General features: G+C 57.4%; 1 protein-coding gene across 1 annotated transcript; it reads right to left on the bottom strand.

The window, feature by feature from the left end:
- Positions 1–293: 293 nt before the first annotated feature.
- Positions 294–629, bottom strand: LOC108751866. The gene has a single exon (XM_018492339.1). It carries the CDS (start codon positions 627–629, stop codon positions 294–296), a length of 336 nt encoding a protein of 111 aa, XP_018347841.1.
- Between the last annotated feature and the right edge of the window lie 9,129 nt (positions 630–9,758).

Here is a 9,758-nt window from a genome sequence, read left to right as displayed (position 1 = left end):
GGTAGGCCTAACTCAAATCTTACGTACCTGTGGTCCGAATAAGTGAACCGATCTTCGTCCACGTGCCATCCTGCTATTCTACGGCATGCGGCAGGGGTCGCCAACGTCACGTCGACGACAGACTCCCCCTGCCACCGTACGCAGGTGCTCGCCTGGCCCTGATTCATGACAGACAGCCCCAGGTTTGCCATCCAGTCGAGGAGCAACTCGCCTCTGGCGTCTGTGATTCCCGATCCCCAGGCTCTTGCTTTGGCGTTCAGGTCGCCCGCCACAATCGTAGGGGGGCCCATGTTTCATCGCACCGCCAATTCCAATCCATCGAGGTACCTCTCGAAAGCTTCCGTACTCTTATTCGGGGATGCGTAGCACGACGCTGTGATCGTGCTTCCCCACTTCACCACCACGTATCCCCTATCTCGTTCCAGTACCTGGATGGGGGGCGAGTTCTCGCTCCCCGCCCAAACTACCGCCGCCAGCCCCTCCGTGTCCCCAGCCCAGTGGGGATGCTCTGGGACTCTGTAGGGTTCCGATATTATTGCCAGATCCCACTTCTCGGCCATAGCTTGCAGCAGTAAATCTTGTGCCGCCGCCGTATGGTTTAGATTCATTTGCACTAGTTTTAGGGACATTGCGGCGCAGCTATAGCTTCCTCCAAGCCTATTTCCATCGGGGTCTATTCGCTACCCCTGCCAGCACTCGTAGATGTTATGCGAGCCTCTTCTCCTTCGGGGCCTCTGCTACCCCCGGTTCCGGAGGCGAGGATTTTTGTACCCCAGAGGGGCCCTGCGAGATAGAAGAGCTTGGTGGTTTCGCCCCGCCGCTCCCCTCTCCACTCCTTGTGGGTGCAGCGCTTGCTTTCCTGCCGGATTTCGCGTTGCACCCCCTGGATCCAATTTTATGGTCCGCCTTTCTTCCCGCCTCTTTGCACAAGGGGCACTCCGCCGGGCGGTCGCACTCGCTGGATTTATGACCAGCTTGACCACATCGATAGCAACATTGGCTCCTATCCGTTCCGCTGTTGTATCTGGCACTTGTGTGTCCGGCCTCTAGGCACTTGAAGCACTGCACCCTTCGCTGTTGTAGAACGTCTACCCGGTAGGAGAGCCATCCGATCTTTATCCTTCTCTGCGCCGTAATTTTCCTTGCCGTCAGTATGGGACATTGTATCCACGCGGTGCCCTGTCCCAGTCCGCCTGCTGCCCGCCTAATGGGGCCTACCTTCACCAGGTCCTTGGCGCAAGCCCCTAGCGTGGCTATCGCCTCCGCGATCTCCTCCACACTGACCGAATCGTCCAGGTCCCGTATCCGGAGATCTACTCTTCGGTGGGGCCTGGTTATCTTAACTCCTTCTCTGAAGGCCAGCAGCTCGCAAAGCCTTCCTGCGAGAGCATCAGCCTTGCTCCCCTCTTTATCCCCCGGGATTTCTAGGATCATGGCCCCAGTGACCGCTTTTCTGGGTCTGACCTCTTGGATTCCTAGTTCTTGGAGATTAATCCTGGTCCTCGCCTCTTTCATAACCTCCGCATAGCCCCCCGGTGGTGCCGTTATAACCACCGCCGGCATCCTAGGCGGCTTGCCAATCTTAGGCGTTTTCCCAAGACCATTCTTGGCCTTGTCCGTACTTTTTCGGGGGGGAGGAGCCTCCTTATCCCGACCCGACTTCTCCTTGTTTCCTTTCGCAGGTGCCTTATTCCCGGAGCCATTTTTGGCTACCGCGGTCCGATCCCCCTCCCTCCTCGACACTTCGCTACCCTTCTGCGTTGGTTGCGATTGCGAGGTACGAGGTTGGGGATCATTGGCAGGTGTTCTCGCAGGAACGCATCCCGCACTCTTCTCCCCTGACTCGCCACCTGACTTCTTCTTCTTTTGGTTCTTACCAGAACCACCTTTTGCCTCTGTGGGACCCTTCCCACCGGTCTTGGCTACTTTTATAGTCTCCCCATTGACCACGCCTAACTCCCTGAGTACTGAGACAATAATACCCCTTACGTCATTGGGGTCCGCGTGTTCATCCTTGTCGCCTCCCCCCGTTCTCATGGGGGGGCCCAGCGAACCGTTGTCCAGATTTCTGGACGCCACCCATGAGCGGGGGCCTGAACACCGGTGGCAAAGGCTCTCCGGTTGCCTGGTCACTCGAAGGACCCGCTTGTGCCCCCCCCCCGTGTCCATTTCCGTCGCCTGTGGACCTTTCCCTGGATCCTCCATTTCCATATCCGACTCGTGGTCGGAATCGAGGCGTCTTGCGTGCCTCCTCCTCTCTCGATCGGGGGACTCTATAATCCTCTGAGCCCTCAGCTTCTTGTTCTCTTCTTTGGTCGCCCTCAGGTTTTTCTTGAGGACTTCCAGTTCCTTCCTAAGGACATTTATCTCTGTCCTCATCTCCTCGAGCATCCCTGAGTTCTGGGTGCCCTGGGCCCTCTCGCTCATCACAGTGGTTGCCGCGGTTATTTTGGCGGCCGCCTCATAAAGCGCTTTTATAGTCGTTCCATTTAGGTTGTTGGCGGTGTTTGCCAACTTCTCTATCAGGTTGACTCCTTCATCCACAGCCGTGTTCAGATCATCCGTTGGTTGATCTGTATATTCTTCTATGAACGCCTGTTTCATTTCTCAGAACTTTTTAGCTCTCTTCTGGGGCAGCTGGAAATCGGGATCCATTGCCGCTCTTTCCGCTTCTCTCAGCGAGTTTAGTTTGAGGAATTGCTTCCTCGTTTCCCTTGGGTAGATACTAAATCGTCCGCTATGATTCCTGATCTGGTAAAATCCCGTGCCCTTACATTTCTTCGTATCCATCGTCGTCATTTCCCATAACCTCCGAGCCCGAATTACCCCCCTCTCGCTCCTTCCGCGATCGCTTCATACCCGCGATCGCTGAGGCTGTTGAGTCCGTAGTGCCAATAGATGACAGCGATGTACTGGACTCTGATCTCACTAGCATCACCTGCGATGTGCTTGGGGTTTGTTGTTCCCCCTCTTTCTGCGCAGAACTTGGAGCGCTTGCAGCTTGGTTGTGTAGCCGTTCCTGGACGATTTTCGCCCCCTCCAACTCCTTGTTCCCCACCTCGCTCCTCTTCTTCGTCGGTTTTTTAAGTTTAATAGCGGATTCCATTCCTAGTAAGATTTGAAAGTACGGTTCGCCCCCCATCATGGGAGCCCCACCGCGATGGGGCATCTTCCCCGTCGTTAAGAAGCCCTATTGACCCACCCGGCAGCCGAGAGGCGGTCTTCGGATGGTCAGTCCTAGCTGGGTGCATGATTCTACTAAAAATGTTACGGGATAGGCCCGCGCCAAAAATTATGCTAGAGGTTTAACGTCACCCCTATTACCGGCTGCCACCCTACCGACGGGCGCTTCACCGGCCCCGGGCTAGACGGTGCCGCGGTTTACCTGCCGCGGCACGGGTATGAAGGGACGCTGACCGGGCGCCCCTCCACGCGTGCGCCTTCCGTCCGCCTTTGACCCCCGGATAGGCTCCGATCAAGTCGGTGGCAGCGGTCCTTCCCACTAGTATGCGTGCCGGCTCACGGGACCTATGCCGAGGCCAGAACTTACAGTTACTCTTATTACCCCGGCAGAGGCCCAGGTACTCGACTTACCACCGACCCCGGTCAGGAGGGAACTATCCCTCCCTTGGTTAGTCTCCGGGGAATCGCCAGCGGACTTCCATCGCACCTCATTCAACTATCACCATTCATACTATGTACCCCATCTACGCGGGGTACGGTAGGCTCTTAGTAAGGCATCCAAGTTGGACCCAAAGCCCCCTCGCCACGACAAGGCGGCCCACCACGAGGGAGGAACTGACCAGACCTGACCTGACCTAATCTGACCTGACCTGACCTGAGCTGATCAGACCTGACCTCACCGGACACCACGTGTACTCCTCGTGGCAATTACGTGGTCACCAAGTGTCCGCCACGTGGCCACCACGTGGCCATCACGTGACAAACACGTGTCCAACACGTGGACTTCTCGTGGTCATTATGTGGAAACCACGTGTACTCCTCTTGATTATCTCGTGGCCACCATGTCGCCATCACATGAATTCCTCGTGGCCATCACGTGGCCACCACGTGTCCACGAAGTGGCCACCACGTGGCCCCGACGTGAACACTACGTGTACTCCTCGTGGCCACCACGTGGACACAACGCGGCCACCACGTGGTCACCACGTGGCCAGTGCGTGGATCCCTAGTGGCCGTCACGAAGCCACCGCGTGGTCACCACGTGGCTACCACGTAGCCACCACGTGGCCAGCACGTGGATTCCTCCTGACCCCCACGTGTCCATCACGTGGTCACAACGTGGTCTTCTCGTGGCCATCACGTTGCACCTACGTGGGCCACGATTTACCACTGCGTGTACTCCTCGTGATCATCACGTGACCACCAAGTGGCCACCACATGGCCGTCACGTGGAAACCACGTGTACTCCTCGTGGCCATCACGTTGCCACCACGTGCACGCCTCGTGTTCACCACGAGGACCCATGTGGGCTCCACGTGGCCATCACGTGGCCACCACGTGTACTTCTCGTGGCCACAAAATGGACTCCTCATAGCCATCACGTGGCCACCACGTTGCCCCCACGTGGAATCCACGTGGCCATCATGTGGCCACTACGTGCCCACAACGTGGCCACCACGTGGCAACTACCTGTATTCCTCGTGTACACCACGTGGCCCCTATGAGAATTCCACGTGGCCACCACGTGTACTCCTCGTGGCCACCTTGTGTACTTCTCGTGGCAACAACGTCGACCCTATGAGGACTCCACGTTGCCACCACGTTGACCCCATATGGACTCCACGTGGTTCCCACGTGTACCCCACTAGGCCCCTATGAGAACTCCACGTGGCCCACCCGTGAACTCCACGTGGCCACCACCTAATCACCACGTATACTCTTCGTGTCCACCACGTGGCCATCACGTGGTCTCCTCTTGGCAACCACGTGGTCTCCACGTGGCCACCACGGGTCCCAACATGCACTCCTCATGTCCATCACGAGTACACCTCATGTCCTCCACGTGGCCCCCACGTGGAATACACGTGGCCACCACGTGGCCATCACGTAGCCATCACTTGTCCACCATATGGCCTCCACGTGTACTCCTCGTGACCATCACGGGGCCACCACGTGGTCACAACATAGACTCCTAGCGGCCTCCTAGTAATCACCACGTGGCCACAACGTGGCCAGCACGTGGACCCCTCGTGGCCATCACGTGGCCACCACGTGGCCATCACATGGACTCCTCGCGGCCACCACGTGGCCCCTATGAGGACTCCACGTGGCCCACACGTGGACTCCACGTTGCCATAGCGTGGCCACCACGTGGCCACCACATGGACACCGAATGGCCACCACGTGTACTCCTCGTGACCATCACGTGGCCACCATGTGTCCACCATGTGGCCATCACATGGACTCCACGTGGCCATCACTTGTACTACCCGTGGCCACCACATGGCCTCTATCATGACTCCACGTGGCTCCCACGTTGCCACCACGTTGTGCCCACGTAGACTCCTCGTGGCCACCACGTGGGCGCCACATGGACTCCTCGTGGCCATAACGTCGCCACCACGTGGCCACCACGTGGAATCCTCGTGGCGTTCTCGTGTACTCCACGAGGTCCTTATGAGGACTCCACGTGGCCTACACGTGGACTCCACGTTGCCACCACGTTGGTCCCACGTGTACTCCACGTGGCCACCACGTGATCACCATGTATACTCGTCGTGGCCATCACGTGGACTCGACGTAGCCACCACGTTGCACTCACGTGGACTCCACGTAGCCATCACGTGGCCACCATTACCCCCAAGTGGATCTCATGTAGATTCCACCTGGCCACCACGTTTACTCCTCGTGACCCTCACGTGTACTCCTCGTTGCCACAACGTGACTCCTTTGAGTAGTCTACGTGGCCATCACGTATACTCCATGTGGCCATCACGTGTACTCCATGTGGCCATCACGTTGCCACCGCGTGCACTCCTTGTTTTCACCACGTGGACCCATGTGGACACTTCGTGGCCACCACGTGGTCTCTACGTGGTCACCACGTGGCCACTATATGGACTCCACGTGGCCATCACGTGAACTCCACGTAGCCTCAAAATGGACTCCTCGTGGCCATCACGTGGCCACCACGTTGCCCCCACGTGGACTCCACGTGGCCACCACGTTGCCCTCCACGTGTGCTCCACGTGGCCATCACGTGGCCACCACGTTATCCCCAAGTGGATCCCATGTGGATTCCACGTGACCACTACGGTTACTCCTCGTGACCCCCACGTGTACTCCTCGTGGCCACAACGTGACTTCTCTGAGGACTCCTCGTGGCCATCATGGGGACTCCACGTGGCCATCACGTAACCCCCACGTTTCCCCCACGTGGCCACCACGTTGCCCGCGCGTATACTCCTCGTGGACAGTACGTGGCTCCCTCGTGGCCACCACGTTGCCCCCACGTGGCGCTGACCATTCGGACCACCGACCTCGTGGCCCAAGACGACTTGGATCACTCATGATCACGTTGCCCTCTACTACCTGAACCCCACGTGAACCACACGTGGCCCCGACCACGTGGCACCCGACTACTTTGAACGCCGATCTCGCAGCTCCCGACGACGTGGTCCACCGACCACGTGGCCCCCACGTGACCCCCACGTGGCCACCACGTGTACTCATCGTGGCCATCACGTGTACTTCACGTGGCTACCACGTGGATTCCTCGTGACCACCACGCGGCCACCACGTATACTCCGTGTCTTTGACCACCTGGCCCTGCCCACGTGGCCCTGCCCAAGTGGCCCTGCCCACGGGATAGTCTCGGTTAGGGTAGGTTTGGCGCGAATTGGGCCCCGTCCCCTCGTAGGTCGGGTTAGGCTCGAGTAGGTTAGGTTCGGCTGGAATTGTTCCTCCCGTAGATCGGGTTAGGCTCGGTACGTTTGGTATAGCAAGAATTGGGCCCCGTGCCCGCCGTAGGTTGGGTTAGGTTAGGTTTGGCAAAAATTGTGTCCCGGCCTTCCCGTAAGTCGTTTAGGTTAGATATGGCGGGAATTGGCCTCGACCCCCCCCCATAGGTCCGGTTTGGCTCGGTTAGGTTAGGTATAGTGAGAAATGGGGCGAGGGCCCCACAAAGGTCTGGTTAGGTTAGGTTCGGCGATAATTGGGCCCTGTGCCTCCAGTAGATCAGGTTAGGATCGGTTAGGTTAGGTTTGGCGGAAATTGGGCACCGGGCCCCCCGCAAGTCATGTTAGGTTAGGTATGGCGGGAATAAGTCCTCGGGGCCCCCGTAGGTTGGGTTAGGTTATGTTTGGCGAGAATTGGGCCTCGGCCTCTCGTAGGTCAGATTAGGTTAGGTTTGGCGAGAATTGGCCTCGAGCCTCCCGCTGGTCGGGTTAGGCTCGGTTAGGTTACATATGTCGAGATGGGCTACGGGCCCCCCGTAGGTCAGGTTAGGCTTGGTTAGTTTAGGTATAGCGAGAATATGGCGACGAGCCCGCCAGGTCGAGTTAGGTTAAGTTTGGCGAGAATTGGGTCCCAAGCACCCAGTAGGTGCGGTTAAACTTGATTTGGTTAGGTTTGGCGGGAATTGGGCCCTGCCAACGTCCCCTGTCGACGTGGACCTGCCCACGTGGCACTGCCCTCGTGGGCCTGCCCACAAGATTCTTCCCACGTGGACCTTCTCACGTGTGCCTGCCCAAGTGACCCTGCCAAAATGGTCCTGCCCACGTTGCCCTGCCCACGATGTGCTGCCCACGTGGCTATGCCCATGTGGCTCTGCCTATGGTGACCATGTCCAAGTGGTCCTGTCAACGTGGATTTGCCCACGTTGCTCTGCCCACAAGAACCTGCTCACGTAGTCCTGCCTGCAAGGATGTGCCCACGTGGACCTGATCACGATACCCTGCCCACGTGATCTTGCCCACGTGGTTCTCCCCAAATTGCCCTGCCCACAAGGACCTACCCACGTGGTCCTGCCCACGTGGCACTGCTCACGTGTTTCTGTCCACGTGATCACGCCAACATTCCCTGCCGACGTGGACCTGCACACGAGGTCATGTTCACGTTTGTCTGCACACCTGCAATTGCCACGTGGCTCTGCCCATGTGACCCTGCCCACAAGGACCTGCCCTCATGGGCCTGACAACGAGAACCTGTCCTCAAGGCTCTGCCCAAGTGGCCCTGCCCAAAAGGGCCTGCCTGTAACGCTGTGCCCACGTGGTCCTGCCCACGTGGCGCTGCTAAAAGACCATACCCACGTGGCCAGCCCAAAAGGACCTGCCACGTGGCCCTGCACAATGACTGCCAATGTAGACCTGCCAACGTAGCCCTGCCCACGTGGCTCTGCCCACAAAGCACTGCACACGTGGCTCTTCCCACGTGTCACTGCCCACAAAGCAATGCACACTTGGCTCTTCCCACGTGGCCGTACTTACATGGCCCTGTCCACGTGGCCTTGCTTACATTGCCCTGCCCACATAACACTTTCCAAGAAGCCCGCGGCTCTGCCACGTGAGCAGAACGCGTGGGTACGGCCACGTGTAAAAGTCCACGTGATCAAGGCCACATGGGCATAGCCACGTGGGCAGGGCCTTGTGGGAAGAACCACGTGGGCAGGCCCTTCCCTGGGCCTGCCCTGGCCCTGGTCTGGGCCTGCCTTGTCCCTGTTGTGGCCCTGCCCTGAAACCTGTGTGGCCCTGATCTGAGCCTGTCCTGACCTGACCTGACCTTAAACCTGACCTGATCTGACCTGATTTGACACCTGGTCTGACTTGACCTGAAACCTGAACTAACTTGATCTGACATGATCTGACCTGACCTGACACCTGACCTGACCAGAACTGACACCTGACCTTACCTGAGCTGACCAGACGCCTGACCTGATCTGCCTCGAACTGACACCTGACCTGACCTAACCTGAATTGACACCTGACCTGATTTTATCTTAAATTTGACTTAACCTGACCTCAAGCATGACCTGACACCTAATTTGACCTGACCTTAAACCTAACGTGACCTGATCTGACCTGACACATGTCCAGACCTGACGGTAAACCTGACTTGACTTGACCAGACCTGACCAGTCAGCTGACTTGACCCGACCTAAAAGATGACCTGACCTGATCTGACCTGACACTTGACCCGACCTGACACCTGACTTGACCTGACCTGACCCGACCTGAACTGTTTTGACCTAACACCTGACGTGATCTGACCTAATTTAACACCTAACCTGACCCAAACAGACTTGACACCTGACATGACTTGACCTGATCCGACACTTGACCTGCTTTGTTTTGACCTACCACCTGACGTAACTTGACCTGATTTGACACCTGATCTGACCTAAACAGACTTGACACCTGACGTGACCTGACCGACACCTGACCTGACCTTTGACGTGACCTGACCAGACCTGACAACTTACCAGACCTGAACTGACATGACACCTGATGTGATTTGACCTTATCTGACACCTGACCTGTCCTGATCTGAAACCTGACCTGACCTGACACCTGACCTGTCCTGATTTGACATCTGACCTGACCTAACCTTAAACCTGATCTGAACTGATCTGACCTGATACCTGACTTGACCTGACCTGACCTGACACTTGACCCGATCTCATCTTAAACATGACCTGACCTGACTTTAACTTGAATTGACCTGATCTGACCTGACACCTGACCTGACACCTCACGTGACCTGACCTGACCAGACAACATTTTTTTTTTTTTTTTTTT

The sequence above is a fragment of the Trachymyrmex septentrionalis genome, unplaced genomic scaffold, assembly GCF_001594115.1.
Source record: "Trachymyrmex septentrionalis isolate Tsep2-gDNA-1 unplaced genomic scaffold, Tsep1.0 scaffold522, whole genome shotgun sequence".
In the NCBI taxonomy this organism is placed as follows: Eukaryota; Metazoa; Arthropoda; class Insecta; order Hymenoptera; family Formicidae; genus Trachymyrmex; species Trachymyrmex septentrionalis.
Note: the sequence above shows the minus strand (reverse complement) of the source record. Positions and strands in the feature narration are given on the sequence as shown.